Source organism: Pseudogymnoascus destructans (genome assembly GCF_001641265.1).
Source record: "Pseudogymnoascus destructans isolate 20631-21 unplaced genomic scaffold scaffold_20, whole genome shotgun sequence".
Taxonomy (NCBI): Eukaryota; Fungi; Ascomycota; class Leotiomycetes; order Thelebolales; family Thelebolaceae; genus Pseudogymnoascus; species Pseudogymnoascus destructans.
Genome location: NW_020167539.1, coordinates 358,789 through 375,584, shown reverse-complemented (window position 1 = coordinate 375,584; position 16,796 = coordinate 358,789). Strand labels below are relative to the sequence as shown.

General features: G+C 45.6%; 4 protein-coding genes across 4 annotated transcripts; 1 reads left to right on the top strand and 3 right to left on the bottom strand.

The window, feature by feature from the left end:
• Positions 1–1,396: 1,396 nt before the first annotated feature.
• Positions 1,397–2,463, bottom strand: VC83_07439 (uncharacterized protein; the record flags this gene model as incomplete). The annotated part of the gene is made up of 1 exon (XM_024471010.1): positions 1,397–2,463. The coding sequence occupies one exon, from the start codon at positions 2,461–2,463 to the stop codon at positions 1,942–1,944; it is 522 nt and encodes a 173-aa protein (XP_024321534.1). The 3' UTR covers positions 1,397–1,941.
• A 2,443-nt stretch (positions 2,464–4,906) lies between these two features.
• On the bottom strand, positions 4,907–6,397 carry VC83_07438 (uncharacterized protein; the record flags this gene model as incomplete). The annotated part of the gene is made up of 6 exons (XM_024471009.1): positions 4,907–5,009; positions 5,221–5,360; positions 5,412–5,509; positions 5,593–5,732; positions 5,782–5,830; positions 6,229–6,397. 6 exons carry the CDS (start codon positions 6,395–6,397, stop codon positions 4,907–4,909), a joined length of 699 nt encoding a protein of 232 aa, XP_024321516.1.
• Positions 6,398–11,373: 4,976 nt separating this feature from the next.
• VC83_07437 (uncharacterized protein) lies at positions 11,374–12,616 on the bottom strand (the record flags this gene model as incomplete). Its single annotated transcript, XM_024471008.1, has 3 exons — positions 11,820–12,616; positions 11,647–11,768; positions 11,374–11,602 (listed from the first exon to the last, which is right to left on the bottom strand). The coding sequence occupies exons 1-3, from the start codon at positions 12,612–12,614 to the stop codon at positions 11,374–11,376; spliced, it is 1,146 nt and encodes a 381-aa protein (XP_024321417.1). The 5' UTR covers positions 12,615–12,616.
• Positions 12,617–12,774: 158 nt separating this feature from the next.
• On the top strand, positions 12,775–15,049 carry VC83_07436 (uncharacterized protein). The gene is made up of 4 exons (XM_024471007.1): positions 12,775–13,156; positions 13,208–13,436; positions 13,483–14,120; positions 14,172–15,049. Exons 1-3 carry the CDS (start codon positions 12,825–12,827, stop codon positions 13,813–13,815), a joined length of 894 nt encoding a protein of 297 aa, XP_024321424.1. The 5' UTR covers positions 12,775–12,824; the 3' UTR covers positions 13,816–14,120; positions 14,172–15,049.
• Positions 15,050–16,796: the final 1,747 nt, after the last annotated feature.

The following is a 16,796-nucleotide window of genomic DNA, read 5'->3' as shown; positions in this document are numbered from 1 at the left end:
TAGGTCAAGTTCTTGGAGCCGGCCTACCACCATAACCTCTTCAGCCCCAGTAAGCCAGTTTGTATAGCTCGTACGTGAGGGGCTACTAAAGGCCTCCGGAACCCGGTCTTTCCAGCGCTGTAGCCCCTCTTCAACCCCCCGAAAAGTGGAGGGTTTAGGGGTAATAGGCCGTATTGGTAAGGTAGGCGTAGGCTCTTCTGTAGGCTGGGTAGTAGGCTGCGAGTATGTACGTAGCTTCGTGAGGGCTGTATTACAGCTTATTGGCCAGATTCCAGCTTTCCGGAAAGCTGAGAGTATTGTAGACTCCTTAAAAGTCTGTTCCCGGATTTTGGTGAGATCTCTCATAAATGAGGGTAGGTCGTATGTAACGTCCATATTCCGTATGGCATAGAGCACAGCCTCTCGGTGCCAGTGCTTATATGGCTGGAATATTCCCACATCTAATGGCTGTAAAATGTGTGTAAGGTGTGAGGGAAAGGCGAAAACGATGATGTTATATTTGTCTGCTGTAATGATGAAATCATCGCTCGTATGGCTTATATGAGAATCAAGGAGTAGAACCCTGGGATTCCCATTTGCATATGGAGCTGTATGCACTGCAAAGTGCTCTAGCCACCGTAAGGCAAGCTGGCTATTCAAATAGCCAGTATCAGAGAGTAATATCAGTTCTTTGCCTTTAAGATTTTCTGGGTACCAAGAATCCATATGGATTTTACCCGGTACAATAAGTACAGGTGGAATTACTCTTCCTGTTGCAGATACTGTCTCCATAACTGTAATAGACGTACGATTCTCAGGGCTTGGAGTATAGAGTTCTTTTACTGCCTGTGGTACCATAACTCTCTCACCTCCAGGAATTCCAATCCTAAATCCCGTTTCATCCATATTCCAAATTGACTCCGGTAATATATTGCGATCCCATATAAATTGGAAGTATTTTTCAAACCATTCAATAATCTTAGATTCGTCTTGGGCTTTCGTACGCTGCTGTGCAATAGGCTTTGTAGTGATAAAATGGAATTCCGGAAGCTGATTCTGAATATATTTAGTAAGCCAGCTCTGTGACGGTGGAGGTAATGGGCTCCGGAGCTGGCAGACTGCAGTAAATAGCATATTCCTATTGGCTCCAAGCCCTAGGTAATATTGCTCGAGGATCCATTTCTTAAGGGCCTCTGCCTGAGCAGTAGAGAGTACCCTATTCTGCCCCCCTTTACGTTGCTGTGGGTTCTGAATACGGCGCTTGATGCTTCCTCGTAGAGTTGATTCTGGGACCTTGAAAATACGACTAGCAACACGCCTCGACTCAGAAGGATTTTCTGCGAGCCACTCACGGGCATTTGATATAGGAGTCCCTTCCATTAAATGAATTACATCAGGTTACAATATAAATTACTATGTACAGCTATGGAAATGGTTTTGTTGAAGAGTAGCGGTGAACAGACGCACGTTTCTCGTGCGCGTACTTCGCTTCCCCTCCATTTCTCGTGCGCGCGGATCGCTTCTCCAACCTTGAGCAAAGCGAAAAGTTGGTTACGACGATTACATGTACTTGGGGTGTTCCTTTCCTTTTCACTACCGTGAAATGCGTGAGCTGTTACACGACAGGCACAAACTCGCCCAGCAGTCCTTCCATTTCTGGCTCAGGTCTTGTCCCATACTTCGACGTCTTCGAGCTCTTCGGGTCTGCCCTAGTCTTGCATCCAGTATGACAGCACCGCCCGGCGAGTATCCACCGGATCTCGCCGCGTTATTCACATCCGGAATTGGCGTCGAAATTGTGGAATGAGAGGTGGCTTCCTGCGTCGAACTCATTTGTGTCTATTGACCTCGTGAGCTGAGTTGGCACTGTCTCGTATGGAAATGTCGGTGACGAGGCTCATCAGTGACGACTTCCGGAGAGAGTTCATCCAGCTATAGACTTCTTCGGCTCCCGATACGCGTTCAGGGCCGAATGAGGTTGGCATCTGTAGAAATGACTACTCTCTGCTTCACCACCAATCTCGCCAGCTCCGTCTTAGCTTGACCTATGTCTGATGCAGGTATCTTCTTGCTGCTCTTTCCATTCTGACACTTCCCTTCTTCGTGAGACCAGCCAAGCTTTCGTTTCCGATTTGGAGATAGAGTTCCGAGTACCGCTCGTGGGCGTACGAACTCGGCTCGTTCAAAGTCAATCCAGGTAATTCCTGGCCGATCCGGGTGGACGAGAATGTTCCGGGCTGCTGGATCACCCTGCAATACTCCCAGCTGATGTATGGCATGCAGACCGGAGATGGCGTCGTCAGCGAGAGTTTGTGGGATTGGCGATCGTAATTGGAATCCTCCAAAGCTTAGAAACATCATATAGACAATACGAACGGCTCCTGCATAGTATAATATACTGTCCACTTTCGTCTCTCCTAGGTGCACAGGTACGCACTTCCCCTGAATAGGAAGGAGACGACGGTAAATTGTCGATTCGTGCATCAGATCTTTAACACACTCAATCCCGGTGCCTTTCGCGGCAACGGTGTACCCAAATCCAGGTAACTTGACCTTGAAAAAAGCTCCTCAAGCTCCATGAACGTTCATTGCCACACAATAGTCAAGCTGATTGCGCAACAATATGTCGCATGAATGTATTACGGTCGAGTTGATGATGACCTTTTCCATGTTCCTTGACATTCGGACACTGCCAATCGAGTTCTCCCCCATCTACCATACCCATTAGGCAGTTTGGCGTACAAAATCGACCCAAGTTCTTTTGCCGATGAGTCTCGCTAGAAGCCCCCTTTTTCCCACCACCTTTGGTCCCACCACGTTCGGTAGATTGTGATGGTGGGTTGGGGGAAGTAATAGGGTTTCCGCTTTTTGGAGGCCGTTGAGGACGACTTGGTGTGTCGGGATGATGGTTGTCATCATCGCTGCTGAAAGAAGACGTCACCGAAGCACAACTTCCCACGTATATGTTCTTCCTACGAGGTCGGAATTGGATCGGTGGCCCGACCTCCTTAACGACGACATTCCATGTCTTGAGCTGACGCAGAGCTTTCCTTATCCATTGTGCACTGCGTGGAGGCGTTTTAAGCGCGCGAAGAGTAAATGCTACAGCCTGACCAACTGCGGTCATATGCAATCGATTGGGCTCGTTTCCACGCTCGTCCCAGCCAGTGGACGCCCCGACATCTCCCTTTGGAACAGATAGAGAGTAGTACACGGTCAAGGGATCGTCAGGAATGCGCAGGAATATCGTTGCTTCACCAGTGTAGATCTCGCCATATTCCACCCCAGCCTTCACCATATATGAGAAGCGTTGCATGATCACAGCGGCCACCAAACGACGACAGCAAATTGCCACACTTTCATTCTTGCTTACTCCACAACCTCGTCCAGGTTCATCTTGGCAAGACCTTTATAAATATGCCCTAAGGTCAACTTATGAGGAGCTTTGTATTCGATCGTTAGCGCGGTCACTCAGCGCTCAGTCTCTACCTCACCACTGACATGTTACGGCTAGGCTGCGCACTACTCGCTCAATACTCGGCTCACTCGCTCAGTGGGTTACTCAGCTGGGTGAGTAGCTGAACCTTTTACTCGACTCGGTGAGTGAGGTCAATACTCAGTTACTCTGTAAAAACCCGGTGAGTACTCGGCTATCACGTGTAAGATTTATGCATCATGTGAACAGTCCCTCATACGATTAATACTGTTTTATGGTTAAGTTAAAGTATTACATCTATTAGCATCACTCTCGCCATCTCTAGTAAGCTGTGAGAACGAATCATGTATATTCCTCTATCTAAGTACCATGATTATCAGAAGATTATTAGAACGCTATTATCTATTATATATGCTTAAGAACATCCCTCCACCTTGCTTGATGAGGCCGGCCAGACCTACTAATACCTAAAGTATTTATAGGGTCTTGATGAGGATCCTCGACTGAGCGGAACGAGCTATGAGTCAAGATAACTGTGTATAGAACTTGTTCATAAAATGTCTCTTGTGTGAGAATATGATCTTATTATAGGTATTAACCTACATAATTCTGGTAATAATCTGGTAATCCTTACTTGTTGAGGTTGCATTTGATTGATTCGCATTTGATAGAGACTATCCTTCCCATCTGTGACTTCTTTTTGCAAATGTCTGATGCAAGATGTGTTGCCATAGACTTTGGGCCAGCAGACTTGATTGCAGGATGCGTAAGGGCCTTCGAACAATAAGTACAAATAACACATGGTTCTCCAGAAAGCCGGTCTGCTCCTTGGTGATAACTTCTCCAGTATTGAGAACTCCAGTTGGTTGAATCCCATGCAATCTTCATAAGGAGTTTTGTAGTATGATCTGAGTGTTGTTCATACCATCGTGATAGCTTCCACCACTCAATGAATATATCGTGTGTATCCTTAGTCCATTTGACGAATTGGTTTAACTTGCCAATATATTCAAGGCCTGCAGGGACTTTGTAAGGATGCCTGTCCCTCAGTGATGGAAAGGATCTGAGTCGGGCAGGTTACGGTCACATGATAAGAGTTAAGGCAGGTTAGCTGAGTCGGACCCGTTTCGGGTACTTAAGGAGATTGACCCAACGGGGGTTCCTCTCTTCATCTTTTTTGTATCCTTCGTAGTAGACCTATAGGATAGCATCCGTTTAGCCTCTGACTCGCACTCTCATATGCTATTACTGTGAGCTGGGTGCCCTGTGTCCTTACAGACTTAATTTAATGAGGATAGTCGTTGAGAAGACGGAAAAGAGTCTGAGAATACTGTCAGAATCAAACAACTCTGAGTATTGAGATGGCATTTGGCAAATTGCTCGATTATCAGAAGGTTACCAGAAGTCTGGCTACGATGAAGTACTTAAATACCTGGTTTTCCAACGCGAAAGGTACTCCAGCGCTATAACTTTAGCAACTCAAGTTCTCCTCTACTCTAGCTCCAGGAACAACATATCCTGTGCAGCTGATACCTTAGCCCACTTTTCCTTATCAAACTTCTTAGAGTAGACAAGTAAGAACGCCTCTTTGAAGCTAGAACTATGAGTGGATATTTGCAACCATCCATTGTCGACAAGATTGTAAGACTTTGGGTACCACTGCACAGGTCCTGGTAATTAGGCCCACTTTCCAAACTGCCTGCTCGTACAAACAGAAATATTTATGTGGTGGGATAACCTCGTGAAAAGTGCTATAATAAACAATTAGTATTGCCAGAAGATTGCTAGGATGATCAGAGACGTACCCTTCCTCTACATCAATCCACGGCATATACTCAAAGAGATGCTCAGGCTTCTTTCTCAGCTTTCCAGCCTTTCTCGTATATGAGTGGATACAGCTATCCCAGAAATGTTGCCACTTGCGGAAATTGGACTCTTCATGGGCCTATCAACTATTAGTATCACCAGAAGATTACCAGATTATGAGGTAGCATACATCAATGTGCGCTTGAGTTAAGAGAGCCTGGGTGCTAGTGATCTCTTCATCAGAAAGCTCATCTGGTAGAACAGCCTCGTCATTTAAAATATCTCGCGCTGTAACATAAGCTCCAACTCCAAATCGTCTTCAACCTCAGTATCCTCCCATTCGCTGTTATGATTGTCATCGATTGGAATACTTGAGATACCCTCAAATGCAGCAAGCTCAGACAGAAGTTGTTTGGGCGGAGTAGATGGTGGGGCTTGTGGAGAAGAAGAGGCGCTAATATTCTTGACTTTCTGATTCGCAATGCAAGATGCATGGGTACCCTTCTCAGTCCTGTTTATAGTTAGATTGAGGCTACCAGAGATTACCAGAAGGAACTTACCGAACACAAATACGCTCAACCTTCAATTCATTCTGTAGACGTGTCTTGTCTTCAGTAGAGGCAGCGATATACTTTGTGTAATGACACAGGGCACCCAGCTCACAGTAATAGCATATGAGAGTGCGAGTTGGGGGCTAAAAGGATGCTATCCTATAGGTCTACTACGAAGGATACAAAAAAGATGAAGGGGGAACCCCGTTAAGTTTGTTTCCTTAAGTACCCGAAACGGGCCCGACTCGGTTATCCCAACCCTAGCCCTGAACCTTCCACCGCAACAGGTCCGCATCGACCCTGAACCCTACACCCTTACCGTCCCCCACTATAGTGTAACTCGCTATGTCCTCCTCTACTGGTCCGAAACCACACCGAGTCGGATTTCATGCTTGTGGTGACCGTAACAGCTCTGAGGCGGGTTCTTCGAGTATCTAGGTAAGGAGGCATCCTTACACTTTGCAGACTTATATAACTTCTTTAAGTAGTAGCTCAGATCAGCATGGTCAGCCTTGAGTGCTAAGTGAACAGCCTTCTCATCTTCAGTAAGGTTGGAGACGCAGTTGCGAGCTTTGATAGTATTCGCATTAGTGGAGAGTTCTTCATGTGCCTTGAGTTTCGCCATACTAACTAAACACGTGATTAGCAGAGATCTCCAGAAGTTCTGGCTATAGAATCAAGATAATAAACTTAGTTGAAGTCCTAGAGAAGAGGTAAAGGCTCAAAAGGGAAGAAGAATGTGTAGATCGGAGAGTAACCAAGGAAGGTGGTTCTAAGGTCGTGGTTATTTTAAAGTTGCAAACAAAAATATTTGTGAAGGAATATTCACCTACAAAGAATTACTGTTCCAAAAACAACACCACAATGCGCACCTTCATATAAAACACATACCTTTCAACCTCTACCTCTTTACTATACTCTTCTTCTGCAATATTCTTTCTACAAACTCACTGTAAGTACACATATCTTTTGATCTACTTCTTTATCTTGTGTTTACTTTACTAACTCACCTTGATATTAGCAAATGACTCGTACCAAGCAAACTGCTAGGAGATCAACTGGCAGCATAGCACCAAGGATGCCACTTGGATTACGGGCTGGCTCTGGGCTTGGCGGAAAGGGACAGGAAAAGGCTGTGGGCACAGCAAGAAAAGCTCCAGTTTGCTCATCTCAAGCTAGCAACAATCATGCTCAGAAGGCTACGCGCTGCACAAAGTCTAGTAAGAGGATTACCAGAGGATTACCAGAGGATTACCAGAACTCTCTAATAAACATATAGGCACCAAGGCTCTCCGCGATATCAGAAGACAGCAACTTGATACTAGCTCCCATTCCAGCGTCTTGTTAGGGAAATCACAGAAGACTTCAAGTCCAATCTTCGCTTCCAGCAATCTGCTATCCTAGCTCTTTAGGAAGCTGCTGAATGCTTCCTCATTCGAGAATTTGAGAGTATGATGTTTAAACATAGTGACAGGGACATACTAACAGTTATAGTGGCAAACCTCCTCGCTATTCATGCGAAGAGAGTGACAATTCAGGCAAAGGGTATGATATTGGTTCGGCGTTTGCAGGATATGATGTTTAAGCTGTGGGCTTAATCGATGGAAATGTCTCTCACCCAGGAATGAAGGTCAGATGAGTTCTGGCAACCATCTGGTAACCTGGTACCTAAAGGCCAAAGGTTATAGTGTGGAATAGGACATCAACAATATGGGAATGGAGTTGGAGTTATGGCGTCTTGATCAATGAAGTCGCACCCCGTTTTTAACATAAGTAATGGCTAATCAAACACGTGATATAACTGAGTTGCCAAGACCCATACTAGGTACTCAGCAAGTGAGTAATCCTTATTCAACAATACTCGGGACATGAGTGAGTAACTCAGCTGGGTGAGTAAAAATTCTACTACCCGACTCGTGAGTACCCAGTGCGCAGCCTAGTTACGGCTAAGTTAGTTGGGCGCTAGGGTACAAATCGCTGGAGCGATCAACCAACTGATATATCAAGAATGGCTTCAATAGAATATATATTGTCTGGAGAGCAACGTCCTGAGCCAGTGCCAGGATGTTGCACTCGGTGAGTAAACTAAGCCTATTAGTTCTATATGTGAGACATCTACATGAGAATATCGAACACGTGACATGAACAGCTTCAGTCCCAACTGACACACCCCCTCAGGTAACGTGGAGATATCAGGAAACTGAGCTCAAATAGAAGGTAATTCAAAGGCACGATCAGCGTGTGTCGTCAATAGTTCGGTGTCGCAGAGTGCCTGCCAACCTGCCTGTCCGTTCGCGTCTGTTCGCCGTGACATTTGACTCCTGGATCTATAGCTTTTGAATATGGTCTCGGAGGTTCACCAGGTTGAGCTGTTGGACAAATACGTCGTGTTTTTGCTTTGGAAGAGCCTTCGTAAATCCGTCGGCAGGCATCTGTCCTGTTGGCATCCATTCCACATGAATGGCGCCAAGATCCACCTGCTCACGCAGCCAGTGTCCCAGTATATCGACGTGTTTCAGCTTCGTGATTAATCTGGGAGCCGACGAGTTGAGGAGCCTCACTGTCTGTAGATTGTCGCAACCAATTGTAGGATCTTCGTGAAGGTCTAATTCGACCGATTTGAATAGTCTCGTCCACCAGATAAGCTCCTTCGCAGCCTCTGAGACGGCGATGAACTCAGCTTGAGTCGTCGATGTGGAGACGTGTGTCTGTTTCTTGGACATCCAGGCGATAGGTCCGTTAAACAGCTTGAATAGAAAACCGTGGGAGCTCTTGCAGTTAGTATTGTCCGCAAATGAGGCATCGCTCGAAGGTTGGAAATAGCGCTTCACGCCCTGAGTCGTATTGTCCTTCAATTCAGTCATACTGTCCTTCGATCCCACCCCCTCAGGGGCTGCGGGCATAGGATGAGACGTGAAAATAGCCTCATAAGGCGTTTCCTCATCCGTATCGCCATATTGGATACCTAGCGTCCGAGTTCCTGACAAATAGCTAAGTAGTCTATATGCAGCAGAGTGGTGATCAGGGCCAGGATTCGTGAGAAACTGAGAAAGCTTTGCAACAGTGAATGAAATATCTGGTCGAGTCTGAATCGCGGCATATAGGCATGAGCCTATTCTCTGCTGATAGCCCAGAATCTGTTCTGGGGTCGCCGTGCCTTCAAAAGGGCGTAATTCTTGAGGAGAAAGTGGTGTCTTCGCTGGAGGTCCGTTTATATTAAATTTCTCAACCAGCTTTTCAATATACTGTTTTGTGGAGTGGTATGGTTCGTACGGACTTTGTGTCCTTTCCAACCTGGACTTTGATGTCCATGGACCGGAACCCTTCAATCCTTACTCTCTGGTCTCCAGCTAAGAGGTAGTTTCCGTCCTCACATTCCTTTAGGTTGTAGAACCTCATACGGTCGTTACAGACATGAATTGTAGCTCCAGAATCAAGGATTGTGCTCCTTGCAAGCTCATAGGTTGAGAGGGTAAGACCTTGAGTGACTTGGAAGGCTGTTGCAAAGGAAACAGGTATATCCTGGTTCGTACGGGGTTGTCCTCCGTCTGCCTTGTCCTGGTCTATTGCCCTTTGAATGCAGTATTGAAAGCCTGGCTTTTCACTTATGTAGGCATCAACTTTAGCTTCAATGTCTCAGTTTGGCTTCCATGACTTCGTACGCTTCGACTTCATGACATATAAGCAGTCCCTCCACTTATGGATAGACCTTGAGTGACTTGGAAGGCTGTTGCAAAGGAAACAGGTATATCCTGGTTCGTACGGGGTTGTCCTCTGTCTGCCTTGTCCTTGTTCTTCTTCCCGTTATTCCAACCCTGTTGTCCTTGTTGTAGGTTGTTCGTACGGTTCTGAAGGGTAGCAGATGTCTCATTATTGCCTTCTTGTGTTGCGAAAACTCCATGTTCCCCCTGAGACTTCTGGTCATATCTTGCCTGTCTCTGGTTCATTCGATAGGTCCGTACAACCTCCTCAAACTCATATTCGTTATGGTTTAGACAAGTTGTAACAAATGTTGAGTCTGAGAACTCAGGGATAAGGGATAAGTCAGAGGTTAGCACCTTACTGACTTTTCAGAAACAAGGAGTAACAAGATCAATGCTTGGAAGCTTGGAAAAGATGTGGAAGTATGTGATAGTCGATTTACTGTATTGTCTGCTTGCCCTTTCTTAAGGAAAGGGAAATCCTATTTATGCTAAAGGAGTGTAGTTCTCATTTTCCAAGACTTTCCATGACTAACCAGGCTTGGTAACTGTAGTCGACGTAAGAGAATCCCATAGAACCATCTCCTAGGTTCCTAGCCTATAGGAAGTGAAAGGAGGTCCAAGATCAGAGTACCCCTATAGACAGATTATGTCATAACTTAACCAATCTTGTGGGTAACTAAGGAGCGATGACGTGTAATGAATCATAGACAGTTGTAGAAGCTTTTGGAGCTATCGTTCATGTTCCTAGGCCTCTAGTTGATAGAGATATGTCATGTGTAGTATTAGCCCAGTAAGTAAGGAGTGATGTCATGTAATGAATCATAGAGGGTTGTAGAGATATGCTATGTGGTCATATCGGCCCAGTAACTAAGGAGCAATGACGTGTAATGAATCATAGAGGGTTGTAGCAATCGTTGAGTAGTATTGCTCTTGTTGTTGGTGTGATAAGCCAAAATATGTATAGTGACTTGTAGGTTTGAGGAGGAGATTTCTCAGTTTGCTCTTGAGTTTGCTCTTGAGTTTGATAGCAAACTGAGTGCAACGAATGTCAGTATGACAGGAACTAGAAGGGACTACAAACTAGAACAGTCTTTACCTATAGTTAGTTGTGCTCTATATGATTCTTAGAAGGGGAACTAGAAGGGACTACAAACTAGAACAGTCTTTACCTATAGTTCGTGCTCTATATGATTCTTGGAAGGGACTACAAACTAGAACAGTCTTTACCTATGGTTCGTGCTCTATATGATTCTTATGAGGGGAACTAACGTCTCTCCCTATGTCCCAAGATGCCCCCTGTAACAAGATGAGTCTATAGTTTTGAAATCATATTTTTTTCTTTGTTAGCCTACTAAGTTCTTATTACACTACTGATTACTGCTTTAGCTGTTCCCCCCTATTTAATCGTAACTATTAAAGTGCTTTCAAAATTCGGAGCACTTTAGAAAAGGTCCTATAACGAAGAAATATAACTCCAAATTGAAGATGCTTAGAGAGGGAGAGATTGTATTCTGGGAGTTATGCCGGTATAAGAAAGGGGTGACATGTTTCAGTGCTTAGTAATATAAATTAGCTACAACTAACTTATACTATATTCACGTCTAGGATCGCTATATTTACTCAGTCATGATTCTCAAGGCTGGTCACATGCATGGCATTTATCGGTCACCTATGTGGTGTAAGTCCAGGTTTGGCTGTTGCCTGATTATATAATTCATACCTAAGGCCTCAATTCATAATCTAGATACGTATTAAGGAGAATAAGTAGCTTGACTTATAAGCTAAAAAGGACAAGTCTAATGGCAACAAAGGCCACTCTCCACCAATGACCTGCTGTAACAAGCCGCATGTTTCCTACACAACTTGTCACAGGCTGACAAATATAGTGGACTGTCCTCTACAACAGTGGTTCCTGATCCTGCAACCACAGGTGAAGAGCAACGATAAGCGTAAATACTCTTGTCAAATCGGAAGGCTCTTGTAACTCAAACATGCCGCATTCATCTATCTCGACAAATATGCCATCATCAGATTGAACTCCATCAGATAGATATCTCATATATTGAGCAGGGAATTTGCCAAAGACCAGCGAAAAGACATTTTGGGCAGCAGATACAAGTGGCAATCTAATGGTATTAGTACTGTAAAAAGACGTTTCGAGTGTACTTACATGATATCATCCTGCAGAATATTTCCAGTCCTATCATATTGGGCATACATGCCTACAAGGTGAGCAGCTTCCTGGGCTTGCACTTTGAAGGGTTTTTCATCGACGTCATGCCAGGACTTGGCCTAAAATGATGCATAAGCATACATCATACAAAACCCATAAACTGAACTCACCTCAATACTACAGTACGAGATTTTTGATGCTCGCTGCCAATATCCTTCACGATGTGCTTTATGCACAAGGCTACCATCATTTGTTGTAGAATACGAGAGCTTTCCCGCCTCGACAATGAAAGTGTCATGCGTGATACTCCACTCTAGATAGACGCGAGGGTTACTTCCTCCTCTTAAAAGTTCAGTGACGCAGCGTAAAAGCTCATACACACAAGCATTAGTAGTCATTTCTGACTTGGTCCTATGGTTGTGACTTGACTGATCGCTTTGGTCGGAGGGAATATAACTATCAGAAGAACGGTATTGGCGCACTTTTTTACTCGGAGGTTGTACAGGAGATGATGGCTGTGACGGTAGTGAAGGAGGCAGTGGTGGTGAGGAGGTAATCGCTGGATATGCGGAAGATTCAACGTTTTGTGATCTCAGCTCTCGCCGAGGATCAGCAATGACAGGTTTCTCGAGTACCTGTGCCAAAAGCGTGAAGAATGATGCAAAATTCCCGGCGAGGCTGGCTAACTCATGATGTGTAAGACTCCGCCAGTTTTGCGTGAGAAGCGTAAGGGCAGATCGTATGTCCTGCGAATTTTCCACCCACTTTGCAGCTGCAATGGAATACGCTTCTAGGAATACAGGCAAGTCTTGATTCGGAGCCCTTCGCATGATTTGGAATGTTCCAAGCTCATGCTTATCCCACGAACTTCCTGGTCCAAGAGGGTCTGTCCTAAAGGCCAGTGAATCTTGCGGCCATGTCGGAAAGGAATCTTTGAATGCTTGTAAAGTAGAAGTATTAAACATTGTGGTCGCGATAGCAACGCGAGTTTTAGAGAACGTGCTAGCATAGGTAACTTGGATTAAAAGGTTGAAAGGCTTGGCAGATACGGCCGGAACCGGCTTTACATTTATCCGACGGATTATTTTGTGTCAAGATCGATGCACGTCAATGCGCCAACATCTTCGACGCGTTTAACAGAGGAGACGGCCTGAATCACTCACTTGCTGAGCACAATGGGCCGGCACTGGCTCGCTTTGCTTCGCGTCCTCCTCCGCAGTCTCGAACGGGCGCAGAAGGCCAGTCCCCAACTGGCAGAACTCGGACAGTTGCACGTTGCGATGTATCACACATATGCATTCGCCGAACCGCAGAACCTCAGCATCATCACGGACTTCGTGGGTCAAAAGCGTGGGTCAATACAGTCTATGGTGCTGGTCTTTGATCTCCAGTCGAGATTGAACTGTTGCACGGCGGACTCCTGCTCCAAATACGTCGCATCCGTGCTGGGGACATGGATTGGGGACAGCTTACTACGCCAAGGCACTGATGGCATCAATATTGACAGGTTGAACCCTCCTCTATGTTCGAATTATCTTACTTATGTTTTGACTTATAGACGGCCTATATTACACATCGAAAACGACTCCTATTCCCGCGGCATTCAACCCGAAGTGACTATGGTAGCTCAACCAAACACAAGCAGTGATGGAAAGTGCCTCCATTTATCGATAGTTATACGAAAAGAGCGGCAATCAGGGACCTCGATCACTTCGGCAGAGCTCTACACATTGTTTTCGATGGCGGCAACCCAAGCATCAACACAGCCTCTTAGAAATTCCCTGGAGGTAGATTGCCTAGTATTTCATCCAGACCAACGCTAAATTTGTCCAGGTGCGCATGCTAGTAGTGTATTCGAGATGGGTGCAGATTTTCACGGCGAGGACAACGCGGCTGTACGTTACATCCGTTATTCAAGGATGGAATGAAATTGCGGATCAGATGGTGATATATCAAACATCGTGGTTCAACTTTACAGACATATCATGCCAGCAGCAAATACTATTGTTTGCACTAGAATGGATCGACTTACAAAGTCATAGCCTCACCAATCCACGAGCGCCTCTTAAGGAAATGGGTCCGAGCGTACGAAACTCAAAGAATCTAAAGCGAAAGTATGATGCGGGTGAGTTGTATGAGGTGGAAGAGAGCACCAATGACGTATAAGCCGCTGTTTTGGTCGACTTATCGAGAGTGTCAGCATACTAGTGCAATTCTGTCACTTCGCCAAGTCATCACAGTCTTGGGTGCTGATACCGTGCTCCTCTCGACAACCTTTCGACCCTTACGGACTCCGTCATCGATAATGTAACGCTCGTAAAACTAATGATAGAAGTCCTTCTCTCACGTTGGGTTGGTTGGTAAGGCAGGGGCAGGAAGCAAGAGGTTTTTAGGTAACCACGTTACAGCAAAGTAATAACAAGTACTACATTGCTATGTTGAGTTGAGCACGAAGCAGTTGGAGAATTCAGGTGGGCAATCGATCATTTCATCTCTTCTATCAGTGATTAACTCATCTTTAGCAGATATGTCCGAATACGAGATTCCAGCTTCGGCTCGCGCCGAAATGGTTACTTATTTAGTAGAATTCATTGTTTCGCTGAGGACTTCCCTTCCACCCTCAGCTGAAATGATCAATTCTATGTTCATTCTTCATAGCCTTATTCACCCTCAGTACTGGGGAGATATTAATATTGACTTGGCCTCATCGACGAGGGCTTCGGTGGGGGGATGATGATGGCTACAGCGACGGAATGGTAGGCGGAGGAGCAGCGAGGATGCGTGGATGTGAACTCGTGTTACAGCTTCGAGAGGCCGCCTCTCCAAGCTTTGCCATGACTTCCACTTGCAAGCTTAGCACGGCTGAAGTGTCATCTTCTAAGTCGGAGAGCCTGACTTTTCGTTGGGGCGGACGGAGGGACGGAGGTAATTGCTTTTTTTCAACGCTGGCTTCGACACGACGTTCGTCTTGCGGCAAAGGAGGTAGTCGACTTCCGTCGCTTTCGTGGTGGGAATTGAGGCGTGAATTGTTCCTTACACTCAAAAATAACCGTGTGAGAGCCCATATCGAGATTGTCCCTATTTTGCACTCCTCTAGTCGACATTGCTGCCTTTCGTAGGCCATTCATGCTTCGTGTATCATCGAACATTTGATTGTATCGCTGCTGGATTTCCATCCACGGCAGTTTTTCCCTATGCCATCGACGGATCATATCTCTTTGGGTTTGAGAATATTCAGTCATTGCGGGGATGCAGTTGGACGGCATGAAAGGTGGAAGATGTGGGGATGCAGTAGGACGGCATGAAGGGTGGAAGACAATTCGATAGCTGTGACTCTTTATCATGGCTAAGAAAGTGCCAAAGTATGGCCCAGATACAAATCGAGTAATTCTGGTCGCTTACCCCTCCCTCCTGTCCAGAGCTTCCTTGTGAAGTATAGCTTTAATCGTTGAATTGAGACCATGCCGTTGAAGGTCAACGTGCCTTGGTTATTCGTATAAACTGAACATGACTTTAGTTCTTCCAACGGAGTTAACGTGCGTCCTGTCACAACCTTGGGCGCAAGGGGGCGGCTGGGAATACTTACGAAGACGCACCTATTCTGATTGATTTATTTATTCATACTCGGTTTAAGTTGCCGAAGTGCTGCCGTCAGTTATTCTGCACACACACAAAACGAACGCCACTGTCATCACATGATTAAAAGCATATGCGATTTGTTGTAATAGTCACGTGATCTCACGTGATCTTCATACGAATTATCGGTAAAGACAAGTATAGGTTACATAGTGAGGAATACATACATTTGATTACTCAACAGTTATGAGCCCGGAGCACATCGGGGTCGCATTTTGAACGTCTTCGAATATCGTACATGTCATACTGACATTCGTTGCACTCAGTTTGCTATCAAACTCAAGAGCAAACTTGGAAATCTCATCCTCAAACCTACAAGCCACTATACATATTTTGGCTTATCACACCAACAACAAGAGCAATACTACTCAACGATTGCTACAACCATCTATGATTCATTACATGTCATTGCTCCTTAGTTACTGGGCCGATATTACCACATAGCATATCTCTACAACCCTCTATGATTCATTACATGACATCACTATTACTACCACATGACATATCTCTATCAACTAGAGGCCTAGGAGCATGAACGATAGCTCTAAAAGCTCCTACGAACCTCTATGGGATTCTCTTACGTCGACTACAGTTACCAAGCCTGGTAAGTCATGGAAAGTCTTGGAAAATGAGAGAACTACACTCCTTTAGCATAAATAGGATTGCCCTTTCCTTAAGAAAGGGCAAGCAGACAATACAGTAAATCGACTATCACATACTTCCACGTCTTTTCCAAGCTTCCAAGCATTGATCTTGTTACTCCTTGTTTCTGAAAAGTCAGTGAGGTGTTAACCTCTGACTTACCCCTGAGTTCCCAGACTCAACATTTGTTGCAACTTGTCTGAACCACTTCACTACATCACACACCTGATTGCTGCGTTGTGGAATAGTCTAAGCTACGACCCTTTGGCTCTGTTTTCTAAGACAGTGTGTTGTCTTAGTAAATTCATCCCTTCCTTGGGTGGCTAGATTCTCACATCTGGTGCACCCACCATTACAGGAGGGGTGGTCGCTGGCGTTGTTGTTGGAGTCAACAAGAAGAAGTGGACGCGGCTGCGTACTCATAGTCTGACTTACAACAATGAACTCCAAATCGGGTTAGCGCGGCCACTTCTCTTTACATACGACGGAAAGTTCAACCCGAACGCTTCGCGGATATGATTTGGAGCCCACTCGGACCACCAGGAATGTACTGTTACGACGGAACAAGAAGGCTGGCCAACTACAGGACAGGAAGGAGGGAGGTCGCATGAGACCGGCCCTGGTACCTGGAGGGGCAGCGGGGAATAGTAGTTCCGAAAGTATCACGTGACGGACTCGCAGAATGATGAGAAGAGTCCTAAGAGTCCAGGACTCCGAGGACTCGAGTGAGTTCCCAGGAGTCCACTAGGCACGTGATGGACTCGCAGGATGATGAGAAGAATCCTAAGAGTCCAGGACTCCGAGGACTCGAGTGAGTTCCCAGGAGTCCACTAGGCACGACGCCACTATATAAGTAGATAGTATTTCCT